A 16,740-nucleotide genomic window follows, 5' to 3' on the forward strand; every position below is an offset into this window, starting at 1 on the left:
CAATACCTTTTCCCAAAGGTAGGGGAGTCTAAAACTAGAGGGCATAGGTTTAAGGTGAGAGGGGAGAATAGAAAAGTGTTCAGAGGGGCAATTTTTTTCACACAGAGGGTGGTGAGTGTCTGGAACAAGCTGCCAGAGGCAGTAGTAGAGGCAGGTACAATTTTCACTCTTAAAAAGCATTTAGACAGTTCCATGGGTAAGATGGGTTTAGAGGGATATGGGGCAAATGCGGGCAATTGGGATTAGCTTAGTGGTTTAAAAAAGAAAAAGAGCAGCACGGACAAACTGGGCTGAAGGGCCTGTTTCCATGCAGTAAACCGCTATGACTCAGGGTTTCGGATGAAGGCTCAGCGAGTCACTGAGGCAGCAGAGGGCAGGACAGAGAAGCCTCGGTGCGGGGAGGAGACGGGGAAACGAAACAAGACGCAATAAGAATCGCAATGGACTCAGTGACAGCATTTGTGTGGCGCCTGGGGCATGGTAAAACACCGCGTTCTGTAGGAGGGGGAGATGGAAATTTGAGAGTCTCAGAAGGGGACCAAAAAGCCAAGTGTAAAGGAGGGGAAGGTAGAAAGGTTCAGGGAGAGAATTCCAGAGCTTACTGTCTGGGCAGCCGGAGACACGGTCACTAGCACCGGGCAGGGGGCAGTGAAATCCCGTTCTGGTGATCGGGGAGGGGGTTTTGGTACAATCAGGGGATAATAACTTGGTGTTTTTATTCTGGAAAAGCAGGACGATAGAGATTTCACGGCCGTGTAAAGTGAAAAGGCAGGTACCTCGCCTCCCTCGTCCTCGCCCGCTGTAGGATCGTGAGCTGTGCATGGAGGAGGCTGTGCTGTCGTCGGTCATGTAGCCACGCTCCTTGTCTGCGCGGGTGGACAGCGGCCGATACCCCATGCCAATCTGGCGGAGCTGTTCATCGATCTGCAGCCTCTCCATTCGCAGCTGCTCCACCTCCTGCAGGGACGGACAGAGAGAGAGATAGTCAGTCCACAACAGGCCCCCGGGTCAGAGAATAAACACGGAGAAATTAAAAGGGCCAACGGGGATGTTTAGCATTCTCACCCCACACTTTGTGCCCTCTGAAGGACAGGCTCGCTCGCGAGAATACATCACCACGCTTTTCAGTACTGTGACCAATGAGGGCAAGCACTGTGGCACAGTGGTTAGCACTGCTGCCTCTCAGAGCCAGGGACTCAGGTTCAATTCCCAGTTTGGGTCACTGTGTGGAGTTTGCATGTTCTCCCAGTGTCTGCATGGGTTTCCTCCCACACTCCAAAGACATGCTGGTTAGGGTGTATTGGCTGTGCTAAATTCTCCCTCAGAACAGGCGCCGGAGTGTGGCGACAAGGGGATTTTCACAGTAACTTCATTGCAGTGTTAATGTAAAAGCCTACTTGTGACACCAATAACTAAAAACTATTATTAATTACTACTACTGCTTTGTGAGGAAGCGTAGGCAGAATACAGCCTCAAATTCACCAAGGCTCCTTAGACAGCACCTTCCAAACCCACGACCGCTTCCATCCAGAAGGACACGGGGCAGCAGATAGCTGGGGAACACCCCCACCTACAAGTTCCCCTCCGAGTCTCTCACCATCCTGACTGGGAAATATATCAGCCGTTCCTTCACCGTCACTGGGTCAAAATCCTGGAATTCCCTCCCTAACGGCATTGTCAACCCACAGCACGTGAACTGCAGCGATTCAAGGCGGCAGCTCAACCCCACCTTCTCAAGGGGCAACTAGAGATGGGTAATAAATACAGCTCACCCCCACCTTCTCAAGGGGTAACTAGGGATGGGTAATAAATACAGCTCACCCCCCACCTTCTCAAGGGGCAACTAGGGATGGGTAATAAATACAGCTCACCCCCACCTTCTCAAGGGGCAACTAGGGATGGGTAATAAATACAGCTCACCCCCACCTTCTCAAGGGGCAACTCGGGATGGGTAATAAATACAGCTCACCCCCACCTTCTCAACAGGCAACTAGGGATGGGTAATAAATGCTGGCCCAGCCAGCAAGGGCCATGAGTGAATTTTAAAAAAAATTCCACTCTGATTCTGCCCCAGACAATCAGCGGCATCAACATTAAATTGCGTTTTGATAATTATCTTTCACAACTTCAGGACAGCCTGAAGTATTTCACAGTGAGGGAGTCCGTCTGGAGTGGTTTCAGAACACACGCCAGCAAGCTCCCAGACACACAAACGCAATAAACAACCAGATAATCCTTTTAAATAAAGTGATGCTGGCCGAGAGATAAATCTCCATCCCGGACATTTGGCAGGGTGCCCCTGCCTCTCCTACCAGATAAAGGCTCAAACGGGAACTCGGTTTAATACCTCATCTGAGTGATGGCACCTCGCAAACACCCTCGGGGAATGCTGGCCTGGATTAACGGTTCCTCGACTGACTCAGAGCAGAGAGACTGTCTCAATACAGTCCACGCTCAGCAATCGGAGACAAGGATTCTGGTTACTCCAGCGACTGGGGAGGGTGAGGAACACTCTGGTTACCCCAGCGATTGAGGAGGGTGGGGGTTGGAGCCAGAGAGGGAGAGAGAGACACAGTCTGGTTACCATCCTCCATGCTCAGCCTCCCCTCCACACTGCATTCAGTCCAATGTTACCCATTCCCCCTCTCCTACCTCCAGCCCTCACACATCTCCGAGCGATCTGGGGTAAAGCGCGGCCAGGATTTCACACCGTTGGATTGGCAGTGTCAGAGTAACTCAGTGCAGGAGTGCCCAGGGCTGATAGCTCCAAAATCGCTTTGCCCAGAGGCAAAACAGCAGACAGGCGCACACTTTCTCAAAGCCATTCAACAGGTCTGGTCTCAGAGGAATGGTAGAGCAGCAGAAAAACCCAGGGCAAAGATGCTCACCACTAAGTTTAAAGTTTATTTACTGTCACAAGTAGACTTGCATTAACACTGCAATGAAGTTACTGCGAAAATACCTAGTTGCCACACTCAGGGGCCTGTTCGGGTACACTAAGGGAGAACTTAGCACGGCCAATGCTCCTAACTAACATGTCTTTTGGACTGTGGGAGGAAACCAGACCACCTGGAGGAAACCCACACAGACACGGGGAGAACGTGCACACTCCACACAGACAGTGACCCCAGCCGGGAATCGAACCAGGGTCCCTGTAAGGCAGCAGTGCTGCCCCACTCCACAAAGTCATCGTGACTGAATAACAGCTATTCAGTGACCTCACGATGCCTCAGGACATCCTGCGATTTGACCAATTATCCTTTGACGTTCGTTGGTGTATATAAAGCTATAAAATTTCACAGTGCAGTGACCGTTGCTACTTTAAAACACACTTGGGCATGCTTTAGACTAGCTGGGAAAACAAACTGCGATAAGGCTGACAGGAGGCTGCTGTTACATGGTACTGTCAGCTGGGGGCACAATTGCTGCTTCAGTAACGGCTCAGAGCACTGTCTAAAAGGAGGGCACTTCCAGAATTCACATTGATATTAAACTAGCAGTCAGATAGCTGCTGGAGCATTAAAAAAACTGCCCGTTAAAGAATACACAGTTAGATAGTTAATCCCCACCTGCCCTTTAAAACTAGAGGGCACAGGTTTACGGTGAGAGGGGAGAGATACAAAAGGGTCCAGAGGGTGGTGAGTGTCTGGAATGAGCTGTCAGAGGTAGTAGTAGAGACAGGTACAATTTTTAAAAAGCGTTTAGACAGTTACATGGGTAAGACTGACTACAGAATCACAGTATCTGACCGTGCAGGAGGCCATTCAGCCCATCGAGTCTGCACCAACCACAAACCCACCCATCCTATTCTCCCAAAACCCCATGCATTTACCCCAGCTAGCCCCCTGACACTGAAGGGCAATTTTACCACGGCCAACTCACCTAACCCGCACATCTTTTGACTGTGGGAAGAAACCGGAGCACCCGGAGGAAACCCACGCATACACGGGGAGAACGTGCAGACTCCACACAGACAGTGACCCAAGCCGGGAATCAAACCCGGGTCTCTGGAGCTGTGAGGCAGCAGTGCTAACCCAGTGTACTGCTCTAAAGAGGGATATTTGGGCAGCTGGGACTAGCTTAGTGGTTTAAAAAAAAGGGGTAGCGTGGATAAGTTGGGCCGAAGGGCCTGTACACACCAGTGCGAGTTTACACACGGGGTGCGTGTGTAACACTATAGAGGGGCAGCCCAGAACTATTGCGAGGTTACAACGGCCTGGGGGGGGGGGGGGGGGGGGCACTCACTTTACTGAAGGATTTAGTGTTCAGGATTATTTAACAGCACACCGTTGGTATCATCCTCTTCCTCTGATTGTTGGGGAGGGGGCGGTGTGGTTTCGAGAAATAAGATTTATTCGGAAACAGCAATCACAACAAATCCATTGCAATTCTGAGGGGTGGGGCGTGAATCAGAAATGGAGGAAGTTCTCAACTTCTGACTGAGGTTCCTTTCACAACACGGCTTTTATTCATTCCTGGGACACAGGCGTCACTGGCTGGGTCCAGCATTTATTGCCCATCTCTTGTTGCCCTTGGAGGGCAGTTGAGAGTCACCCACATTGGCTGTGGCTCTGGAGTCACATGTAGGCCAGACTGGGGTAAGGACGGCAGATTTCCTTCCCTAAAGGGAACCGGATGGGTTTTTCTGACAATGGGTCATCAGGAGATTCTTAATTCCGGATATTTTTTATTGCATTCAAATTCCACCATCTGCCGTGGTGGGATTCGAACCCGGGTCCCCCAGAACATTAGCTGAGTTTCTGGTTTAATAGTCCAATGATAATACAACTGGGCCACCACCTTTCTATTCTCACTGTGAATGGCTTGCAGCAAGTGAGTATTTCTCCCCGACACGTCCCCTGGGCACAGGGACAAGTGACTGTGGCGCTCACAGTCCAATCTGGTCACGATCGAGAATCCACAAAGCTACGTTCCCCCAGCGGGGAAGGGTCATCGACTAACAGCAACAGGAATTGTGTCAGATTCCTCTCTCAACCCATCTCTTTCAGATCACTGACTGACCTGTGCATGCACTTATTAGCATCACAAGCAGGTTTGCATTAACACTGCAACGAAGTTACTGCGAAAATCCCCTAGTCGCCACACTCTGGCAGCTGTTTGGGTAACACTGAGGGAAAATTTGTCTTTTGGAAACTGGAGAACCTGGAGGAAACCCACGCAGACACAGGGAGAATGTGTAAACTCCACACAGACAGACAGATACCCAAGTCGGGAACTGAACCCAGGTCCCTGGCGCTGTGAGGCGGCAGTGCTAACCCACTGTGCCACCCCATGACAGATCCTAACGAATCCAGATTCACTGCGCCAGATTTAAATATTCGCAAGTCGTGCAGACAAAACACAATTTCTGGACGTCACCCGTGCAAGAATCTCACTCAAAAAGCAGCCCATGGGAGGCAGGAAGAGGGTAAAAAAAATCATTGGCTGGCTCTGACCTACAAGTAAAAAGTCTGACAACACCAGGTTTTAGTCCAACCTATTTATTTGATAATAATCTCTGACCTACAAGAGCAGCTGAACATGAACAAGGAATAAATCCTCCAGCATTCCAGGCAGCAACAGGAGGTGAGATCAGTGTCGCCGAGCCCGGAGGCCAGGAATCCCAACAAAGCAGGCTGAATGCCTTGCCTCCGCCTCAGGAACTAACACTTCACCCAACCCCACCCCCACTCCCCTGGGAGCACTGCCAGGGGTCACGGCATCCCAGCTGTATTGAGAGGCACAAGTGACGAATAAGGAAGAATCCATCCCTTTGGGGGGGGGGGGGGGGGGGGAGAGAGAGAGAGAGGAGGGAGAGAGAGAGAGAGAGAGAGAAGAGTAAGGAAATACCAGCAATTTACTGAATAAATGTTCAAACAGACCTCACACACCGAGGGTGGGAGGACCCAGGTTTTTAAATGTGTTCACTCTGGCCTCTCCACCGACACGCTCCCAGCTTCCAGTGCGCAGACTTGCACACAATGTGTTGTGAGTACAGACTGCTGACTCGCTGTGTGGCCCCAGTCACAGGCTGTGTGTGTGGCTCACTGCCCGAGTCCCTTTTTAAAAAATTTATTGTCACATCTATTAGCACACAGTGAAAAGGATTGTTTCTTGCACGCTATACAGACAAAGCACACCGTTCATAGAAAAGGAATGGGAATGCTGAGTGTAGTGTTACAGTCACAGCTAGGGTGTAGAGAAAGATCAACTTAATGTGAGGTAGGTCCATTCAAAAGTCTGACAGCAGCAGGGAAGAAGCTGTTCTTGAGTCGGTCGGTACGTGACCTCAGACTTTTACACCTCTTTCCCAAAGGAAAAGGTGGAAGAGAGAATGTCCGGGGTGCGTGGGGTCCTTAATTATACCGGCTGCTTTTCAGAAGTGTAGACAGAGTCAATGGATGGGAGGCTGGTTTGTGTGCTGGATTGGGCTACATTTACGACCCTTTTGTAGTTCCTTGCGATCTTGGGCAGAGCAGGAGCCCAGACTAAGCTGTGATACAATCAGAAAGAATGCTTTCCATGGTATCGGTAAAAGTTGGTGAGAGTCGTAGCTGACATGCCAAATTTCCTCAATCTTGTGAGAAAGTAGAGGCGTTGGGTGGGGCTTTCTTAACTACAGAGCCGGCATTGGGGGGGGGGGGGGGGGGGGAGGAGGAGGAGGAGGAGGAGGAGGAGGAGGAGGAGGAGGAGGAGGAGAGAGAAGGAGAGAGAGAGAGAGAGGGAGAGAGAGAGAGAGAGGGAGAGAGAGAGAGGAGAGAAGAGGACCAGGACTGGTTGTTGGTGATCTGGACACCTACAAACTTGAAGCTTTTGCTCCTTTCTACAATGTTCCCATTGATGTCGACAGGGGCATGTTCTCCTTTTCACTTCCTGAAGTCCACTGTACATTAACCTCCAGTATGGAGAGATGCACAATTAGAAGCCTACAACACAGGTGGCCATTCAGCCCATCTTGGCCATGCCAGTTCTTTCAAAGGGCTATCAAACAGTTCCACTCCGTCCACTCTTTCTGCTGCAAAACCTTCCCCCCTTCCAGTATTTGAAAGTTCCTGTTGAATCCACTTAAAGGGCAGTGCATTCCAGATCACAACGGCTCGCTGTGGGAAACAAGTTCTTATCCAAATGTGCTCCTGAGCTTACTATAAATCAGTGTCCCTCGGTAGTTATCCAACCACCCCTGACAAAAACAGCTTCTCCTCACTTACTCCATCAATTTTAAACGTTTCTCCTGAAGCTCATTGCAGCTTCTTAGAGCTGGACGATTCTTTCTTCTATAAAGGAACACGCATGTGATAGAACAATTGTACAAAAGAAACGCAAAACATACTCACTCCTTTAGTCGTAGACTGATACAGCGTGGAAACAGGCCCTTCGGCCCACCGCTCCATCCTGACCACAGTGTCCTCCCAGCTAGTCCCACAATTCCCCGTGTTTGGCCCATATCTCTCTAATCCTTTCCTCTTCACGTACTGATCTAAATGCTTTCTAAATATTGTTGTTAAACCCGCCTCGACCACTTTCTCCGACAGCTCATTCCAAACACGCACCACCCTCTGCGTGAAGCTGCCCCTCACGTCCCTTTTAAATCTTTCCCCTCTCACCTTTAACCTATGCCCTCTAACTTTCAGCCCCCCCTTACCTGGGGTAAAAGACTACGTGTGCTCATCCCGTCCATGAACCCTCCTGATTTTATTCACCTGAATAAGTTGACCCCCTCACTCTCCTACGCCAGCCTGGCCAAACCGCTCCCTGTAACTCGGGCCTCACTCGTCCTGGCCACATCCTCGCAAATCTCGTTTGCACTCTTCCCGGTTCATCAATGCCTTTTCTGTAACAGGGTGGCCAAAAACTGTACGCAATACAAGTGTGGCCTCACCAACATAATGTCCCAACTCCTGTACTGAATGATGTGGAGATGCCGGCGTTGGACGGGAGTGGGCAGAGTCAGAAGTCTTGCTACGCCAGGTTTATTTGGAATCGAGGGCTTTTACAGTGCCACTCCTCCACTCACCCAATGAAGGAGCAGTGCTCTGAAAAGCTCCTGATCCCAAATAAATCTGTTGGGACTTGAGCCTGCTGTTGTGAGACTTCTGACTGTGCTCACACGAGTATAAAAGAGGTAATAGATATTTTACACAGAGAAAATGCACAGTACACTGTCAGGTGCCGCCACCACCACCCTCATTTCCAAACCGTGCCTCCACAGTCACGAGCAGTAACAATTTCTCAAGGTGCTTAACACTCACTGTCAGGTAGGAGAGGTGATATTCCAGCAGCACTTGGGCATTGACGAGATTCTCCTTGGTGCCAACGAACGTGAAGGGGACCATGCCCTGTGGGACAGAAGGGGACAAAGAAATAGGTTGAGTCGATACCACTCTCCCCTCCTCCAAATTAGAGTCAACGGGTACTTGCAATTCAATGAAAATTTGCAGTGACTTCAACAACAAAGTAAAAAAACCCATAACTGTCTTATAGGATAGTCCCCTTTGTGGTCAATACACAGACTAGCCAGGGCTGTACCACTTCCTATCATAAAATAACCTGCCATCTTCTAATCCGGCACTGTGAAGCTGTTTTTACTACCATGGTGGGTGCCTCTGCCTTTACTCTATGTGGTCCAAGGGTAGCCATCGCTTTTCTAATTATTGTCTAGTCTCAAAAGTATATCAAGGTCTTGTAAACGACATAAGGGCCAGAGACAACTTTCTGGCTGGGCTAAAACAGATCTTTTCTCTGATTTGTTTCTGGACTGTAGGGCGATACTGTGTAGCTCTGATGTGATGAAATGCTTCACTGCCTTGAGACGTCTATCCGACTGTCAGGAAACCTTTGAAGCGTGCCAGGGCAAGGGCCTCGGCTGGCCAAGAATAAATAAAACAGCAGGGACCACCTTCCAGCAGCATCCGTCACCTTTGCTGCCAGCTCAGTGGAATGCAGCTTGGAGGGCCCACATCAGGAATACTGGGTACTCGCGGGAGGTGGCGGCTACAAAGTGTCGGGCTGGGCCCAGGGAAGGGCCCCAGACCTCCAGCTGCCCAGGCCCAGAGGGAGTGCCCCAGCCCTCTGGTGGCCTGGGCCCTTGGGGAAGGGGTGGCGGGGGAGGGGTGGACCTCCAGCTGCCCAGGCCCAGAGGGAGGGCCCCAGCCCTCTGGTGCCTGGGCCCTTGGGGGTGATGGGGGCAGAGTCCTCTGGCGGTGCAGGCCCCGGATCTCCGGCGAGCTGGGTTTTTTGTTTTTATTCATTCCTGGGGCACAGGCGTCGCTGGCTGGGTCAATATTTATTGCCCATCCCTGGTTGCCTTTGGAGGGCAGTTGAGAGTCAACCACATTGCTGTGGCTGTGGGAGTTGCATTTGGCCAGACTGGGGTAAGGACGGTAGATTCCCTTCCCTAAAGGAACATCAGTGAACCCAGATGGGTTTTTCCAACAATGGTATCATACTGTCAGCAGATTCCTCTGTCCAGGTTCTTTGAGGTGGGGTGGGGCGGGGGGGGGAAGGACGGACGGACACCGGGGAGTGCGAACTCTCTCATTCCCCACGATCAAATCACAGCAGCTTTGTTAACCCCGGGTTACTCTGCCTCCGATTCTGCTTCCCCCTCACTCTGCACCCTCAATAACTCCAAGGGCCAGCATCACTGAGGGGGGAGGGACAAGCCACTGGCTGGGAACTGGACTCTTGACAAAAAGGTTTACTTGGAGAGGGGAGAAATATTTCAATACAGTAACATCACTCGAAGCAGAACACTCACCTCCTCCCTGGGCAACCTCTTATCATTGTCACCTTCAATCCGGACCCTCACCACACCTGACTTGTCCACAATCTCTTGAATTACTTTCCCGTTCTTGCCAATCACTTTGCCTGCATTTTATACAGAATGGTGTCAGCTAGCAACCATTAACTCTTTAGGGAAAACCACAAGCATTTACACAGTTTAAAATATCTACATATATATCAGAATCCCTGAGGGCTGTGCCCAGGTTGACTCAGTAAAAGTAGAAGAGAGTGAGAGGGGATCTCATAGAAACTTCTCAAATTCTAACAGGTTTAGATTCAGAAAGAATGTTGCTGATGGTGGGGGGAGTCCAGAACTAGGGGGTCAGTGTTTGAGGATAAAGGGGGTAAAACCTTTTAGGACTGAGGCGAGGAGAAATTTCTTCACCCAGAGGGTGGTGAATGTGTGGAATTCATTCTCACAGAAAGTAACTGAGGCCAAAATATTGTGTGGTTTCAAGAAGGAATGAGGTATTGCTCTTGGGGCTAAAGGGATATGGGGTTGGGGAAATACAAATTAGGATACTGAATTTGATGATCAGCCATGATCATAATGAATGGTGGAGCAGGCAGGAAGGGCTAAATGGCCTCCTCCTGCTTCTAGTTTCTATGACTACAGATAACCTGACTGTAGTCAAATCCCCAGCCGTCCTATGTAGCCTGCCTGGGATAAGCAATTTACCGTGATTAAAGGAAATTCGGCATATCGAGTTCAACTCTCACCAACTTTTACAGATGCACCATAGAAAGCATTCTTTCTGGTTGTATCACAGCTTGGTATGGGCTCCTGCTCTGCCCAAGACCGCAAGGAACTACAAAAGGGTTGTGAATGTAGCCCAATCCCGTCACGCAAACCGTTGGGAAAAAGTTCCAAAAGTCTGAGGTCACGTACCAACCGACTCGAGAACAGCTTCTTCCCTGCTGCTGTCAGACTTTTAAATGAACCTGCCTCGCACTGAGCTGATCTTTCTCTACACCCTAGCTGTAACACTACATTCTGCACTCTCTCCTTTCCTTCTCCCCTGTGCACTCTATGAACGGTATGCTTTGTGAGTATAGTGCACAAGAAACAACGCTTTCCACTAATATGATTTTGATTTGATCTATTGTCACATGTATTAGTATACACTGAAAATTATTTCTTGCACACTACTCAAAGCATACCATTCATAGAGAAGGAAAGGAGAGGGTGCAGAAAGTAGTGTTACAGTCATAGCTAGGGTGTAGGGAAAGATCAACTTAAATGCAAGGTAGGTCCATTCAAAAGTCTGACAGCAGCAGGGAAGAAGCTGTTCTTGAGTCAGTCGGTACGTGACCTCAGACTTTTGTATCTTTTTCCTGACGGAAGAAGGTGGAAGAGAGAATGTCCGGGGTGTGTGTGTGTTTGTGTGTGTGTGTGTGTGTGTGTGTGTGTGGGGGCGGGAGAAGGGGGGTCCTTAATTATGCTGGCTGCTTTTCCCCGCGGCAGCGGGAAGTATCTCCTAGTATATGTGCCAATAATGATTCAATTGAATCACTACAGACACTAATCAAGTGGAGAAAACTTGTAGATGGAGTCAGTTCAATACAGAATCCTTACAGTGCAGGTGGTGGCCATTCAGCCCATCAAGTCTGCACCAACCACAATTCCAGCCAGACCCTATTCCCACAACCCCCTGCCAATCCCCGACACTAAGGGACAATTTAGCATGGCCAATCAGCCTAACCCCATACATCTTTCGGTCTGTGGAAGGAAACCAGAGCACCTGGAGGAAACCCAGGCAGACACGGGGAGAATGTGCAGACTCTGCACAGTGACTCAAGGTTGGGAATTGAACCAAGGTCCCTGGCACTGTGAGGCTGCAGTGCTAACTGCTGTGTCACCATGCCACCTGTGAAGATGATGTATGAGGCCACTTTGGAGTGAAGAATGAACAGCATATTCCCTAGTATGGGAAGCTAGGACTAGTTGGGGCGAAAACAGAGATTTTGGGGTCCTCTAAGTGCCCAAACCCACAAAGCTAGCGAACAGACAGCACATAAATATCTACTACGGTTTGTAGAATCAGTTCCCTGAGGCTGGGTATCAATTCGAAGTGTCAAGACGGAGACTGATACAATTTTTGATGGCAAGGCGAAGGGGATTGAGGATTATGGAAGTGAGGAGAATAGACAGAGCTGAGATTAAATCGAATAGCAACAGGCTGTATTGCTTCTCCCCATTTCTACCTTGCAGTGAGGCACTCTACCCATAGGGAGTAACATCGGGAAAATGAGTATCCTGAGTTTGTGTAGCAGGGAGAACAGAAGCAGAGCAAAGTGGCAGATACAACTCCGGCCCTTCCTGCAATATGCCGAAATGATTATTAGAGAGTTATAAAATTCTAACAGGACTGACAGGGTAGATGCAGAGAGGATGTTCCTGATGGTGGGAGGAGTCCAGAACCAGGGGGTCACAGTCTGAGGATTGGGGGTAGGCCACTTAGGACGGAGGTGAGGAGACTTTTCTTCACCCGGTGAGTCTGTGGAATTCATTCTCACAGGAAGTAGTTGATGCCAAAACATTGAATGGATTCAAGAGGCGGCTGGATAGAGCACGTGGGGGTGAATGGGATCAAAGGTTATGGGGAGAAAGCAGGATGAGGCTATTGAGTTGGATCATCAGCCATGATGGTGATGGATGGTGGAGCAGGATCGAAGGGCTGAATGGCCTCCTCCTGCTCCTATCTTCTGTTACTATATCGGTGCAACTCTTCAATTACTATACAACCTTTCAACGGCCATGTGTAACAATGCTTTGAATTACAACTAGGTGTTTTATTCTTATCAGTTTGCTGCCGTGATGATCCCTCTCTGAACCGGTTATCTCTGTGTATGCACAGCTCAATGGTAAAAGACAAGAGACGCACGGTAGCTGTGTCAGGGTACAGCGACCAAGGAGCAGGGCAACACTCACCAACCAGGCTGCGTGGCACTTGGACTGAGTTCTCGGAGAATTCCAGGTACCCTCGCGCCTGTTTGACTGCTTCCGGTGTCTGTGGGGGACAGAGAGAGAGAGAGGGAATTCTGTTATTAAATTAATTAACCCCACTGCAACACTCGAAGCTGAACTGCTCCCAGCTATCTTGACCAGACCCTCCCGTCAATTTGCTAAAGGAGAGTTGGGTGTTTGGGGCGGGTAACTCCCCAGTCTGGATTTATCCTGTTTATTGTGGACAGGATGTAACATGGCAACCGCGGCGGGGTGGACACCAGTGCTGTAGCTGAACTGGGACAACTGGGCTAGTTCTGGAGCACAAGTCCTGAAGCACTGCGGCCGGGATGGGGTTGGGGAGGGTGGATGTATCGGTCAGCTTTATCAAAGGGCTGGCATGGGCAAGGTAGGCCGAGAAGCCTCCTTCTGTGCCGTTATTACTGAATGATTCTATAACACAAATTGTACTTCTAATCTCCTGTGAATCTCTGCTAACATTTCATCTTGAACAATGCAAGACTAGTCGTGAACTGTGGCTAACTTTCCTCCAATTAACCACGAGACAGTGAATGAACACAGCCCTTCCTGTCTCTCTCTCTCACCTCTCCGTATATCCGGAATGTACAGGTGACCTCGTCCAGTTCGATTGCCGTCACTCCGGGAACCTTCCTGGCCTGTTGAATATTGGCACCGTGCGTCCCGATCGCCAGACCCATCAAATCCTCTCGGACACTGAACTCCTCCTGGAAGGCAGCTGCCAGCTGCTTGGTGGTCTGGAGGTGGGAGGGGTGTTCGGAGAGGGAGGAGAGAAGAGGCAGAGAGAAAAACTTTCAGAGAAAATCCACAATTTTCATTGCTCTGCCTTCTTCCACTGGTCCCTCTGCCCAGGAGTGGCACCCCACGTCCAAATTACATTCCAGAACCTTACAAACAGCCTCAAATCCTGGCAAACAGGAGCCCAGGCAACTCAAGGCCTGTCCACATAGAATCCTACAGTGCAGGAGGCCATTCAGCCCATTGAGTCTGCACTGACCACAGTCCCACCCAGGCTCTATCCCCGTAATCCCACGTTTACCATGGCTAGTCCCCCTGACCATCAGGGGCAATTTCGCACTAACATCTTGGAGTGTGCCACTGTGTCACCCTACCTTGGGTGGCACAGTGGGTTAGTACTGCCACCACACAGCGCCAGGGGCCTGGGTTCAATTCCAGCCATGGGTCACCGTCTGTGCGGAGTTTGCATGTTCTCCCCATGTTTGCGTGGGTTTCCTCCCACGTGATGTCCAAAGATGTGCGGGTTAGGTGGATTGGCTGTGCTAAATTGCCCCTTAGTGTCAGAGGAACTAACTGAGGTAAATGCATGGGATTATGGGGATAGGACCTGGGTGGGATTGCAGTTGGTGCAGGCTGGATGGGCTGAATGGCCTCCTCCTGCACAGTCGGATTGTGTGAATCTACGAAACCCGCACTCCTCCAATTCTGTCCCTTTTCTGACGGCCATCTGATCAGCCAGCTCCTCAGCTCTGGAATTCCCTCCTAAACCCCTCAAATTTCTTTCTAAGACCTCCCGCACTGAACACATCTCTGATCACGTATCCCAATCCCTCCGGATACAATCTTTGATAGGAACTGTGACATGTTGAGGATATTTCACCGTGAGGGGACACCAGGTAAATGCAATGTGTACTTTCCCCACAGCTGCAGATTTCTGCATGAGTACAAGTTTGATTTCAGTCGGAAACGCTGTGTGGGTGAAGCTAACATCCAACTCACCAGTCGAGTGCCAGACCACATTGGCTATAGGAAGGTGCAGTAAGAACATAAGAAGTAGGAGCAGGAGTAGGCCATCTAGCCCTTCGAGCCTGCCCCACCATTCAATAAGATCATGGCTGATCTGAAGTGGATCAGTTCCACATTCCTGCTCTCTCCACATAACCCTTAATTCCCTTGTCTGTCAAAAACCTATCTACCTGTGACTTAAATATATTTAGCGAGGTAGCCTCCACCACTTCAACGGGCAGAAAATTCCAGAGATTCGCCACCCTTTGAGTGAAGAAGTTCCTCCTCAACTCTGATCTAAACTGCACCCCCCCACTTATCTGGAGGCTGTGCCCTCTAGTCCTGCTGTCCTTTCTGAGCGGGAAGAATCTCTCTACCTCAACCCCATCCATCCCTTTCATTATCTTGTCTCTATAAGGTCCCCCCTCATCCTTCTAAACTCCGAGTACAGACCCAGTCCATTTAGTCTCTCTTCATGGTCCAACCCCCTCATCTCCGGTATCAGCCTAGTGAACCTCCTCTGCACTCCCTCTAAGGCCAAAATATCCTTGTGCAAGTGAGGCGACCAAAACTGCACACAGTACTCCAGTACAAATTGGGAACCTGGGAGCCCATGTCCCTGGCCCTCCAGCCAGCCTCACTCACCTCGAGATGTTTGGTGGCTTCCTCATTTCGGGACATCAGCATCAGTTTGGTGCGAATACTGCGGAAGTGCATGTCACTCAGCAAGCCCGCTCGTTTCACCGTCGATTCATTAATGGACTGTAACAGAAAGCAGGGTGTTTATCACTCTCAAATCCTCCGCAACTTATTTTAAAATCTTTCTGTACATTGCACAAAGTTTCTCTCCATTTTACAAAATAAAAAGATACAAAAGTCACGTACCGAACAACTGAAGAACAGCTTCTTCCCTGCTGCTGTCAGACTTTTGAATGGACCTACCTCGCTTTAAGTTGATGTTTCTCTACACTCTAGCTATGACTGTAACACTACATTATGCACTCTCTCCTTTCCCTCTCCCTTATGGTATGCTTTGTCTGTATAATACACAAGAAACCAACAACCTCTCCTGATCCCCCTCCATGCTGACACTATAGTTAACAAAGCCCCACCAATGCCTCTATTTTCTCAGAAGACGAAGGAAATTTGGCATGTCCACTACGACTCTCACCAACTTTTACAGATGCTCCATAGAAAGCATTCTTTCTGGTTCTATCACAGCTTGTTATGGGGTCCTGCTCTGCTCAGTAAGGCAAGGAACTACAAAAGGTTGTGAATGTAGCCCAATCCATCACACAAATCAGCCTCCCATCCATTGGCTCTGTCTACACTTCCCGCTGCCTCGGGGAAAAGCAGCCAATATAATCAAGGACCCCACACACCCGGATGTTCTCTCTTCCAACTTCTTCTGTCGGGAAAAAGATACAAAAATCTGAGGTCACGTACCAACCGACTCAAGAACGGCTTCTTACCTGCTGCCATCAGACTTCTGAATGGACCTACCTCGCATTAAGTTGATCTTTCTCTACACCCTAGCTATGACTGTAACACTACATTCTGCACTCTCTCCTTTCCTTCTCTAGGAACAGAAAGCTTTGTCTGTATAGTGCGCAAGAAACAATACTTTTCACTGTATATTAACACGTGACAATAATAAAGCAAATATTTCTGGGGAGAGTGCTTGTTTGAAGCAAAGAACCTCAGAGTGGCCCAAAGCTCTGCTCCCATCACAATGCACCACCACCCCCAATTATCAAATCTCTCCCACCCTTTACCCAACACATACCTTTCCCCTTTGCTCTCAGTTCCACTAGCTCCTTTCGATACCCGCTCTTGTTTCAAACCTGTTAAATCCCATTGACCCGAAACGTTAATCATCTCTCTACCTCTCAACAGATCCACAGCGTACTCATTGGGCTTTTAGTTCAGGTCTTTGGCAAGTGGAGCATTTTGTACAGGCTCCTCTGGTTACGAGTGGCAGGAAATCTATCGTGGGGACACTCGGACAGTCCATTTAGTATCTGGATCAGATAGATTTAGTCACTGTTTTAAGTTGCCTCGGTCAGCATTGTTCTGCTTTAACAGTGCAGGTACCAGGCCGGTTAATGTACTGATCACCGGGATCTCCACTTTAGGGTTGCTTCACACCGGGGCAATGCAGCAATGTGTTATTTGTAGCAGCAGTCTCGCTGATTTCTCTCATTCTCCCCATCACTCTCCCTCTCTCC

At 49.6% G+C, this 16,740-nt stretch overlaps 1 protein-coding gene across 1 annotated transcript in view; it reads right to left on the reverse strand.

Annotated features, from left to right (window-relative positions):
• LOC145337119 (RNA-binding protein FXR1-like) overlaps window positions 1–16,740 on the reverse strand; it is a 93,100-nt gene that overhangs the window by 12,241 nt on the left and 64,119 nt on the right. Inside the window, exons 7-12 of the mRNA XM_080181885.1 lie at window positions 15,158–15,274; window positions 13,336–13,506; window positions 12,716–12,794; window positions 9,758–9,867; window positions 8,250–8,336; window positions 777–957 (exon numbers count right to left, since the gene is read on the reverse strand). Coding sequence (XP_080038011.1) covers window positions 777–957; window positions 8,250–8,336; window positions 9,758–9,867; window positions 12,716–12,794; window positions 13,336–13,506; window positions 15,158–15,274 — 745 coding nt within the window. The remainder of the gene's footprint in view (window positions 1–776; window positions 958–8,249; window positions 8,337–9,757; window positions 9,868–12,715; window positions 12,795–13,335; window positions 13,507–15,157; window positions 15,275–16,740) is intronic.

Source organism: Carcharhinus amblyrhynchos, unplaced genomic scaffold, assembly GCF_965287045.1.
Source record: "Carcharhinus amblyrhynchos unplaced genomic scaffold, sCarAmb.v2.hapA scaffold_43, whole genome shotgun sequence".
Lineage (NCBI taxonomy): Eukaryota > Metazoa > Chordata > Chondrichthyes > Carcharhiniformes > Carcharhinidae > Carcharhinus > Carcharhinus amblyrhynchos.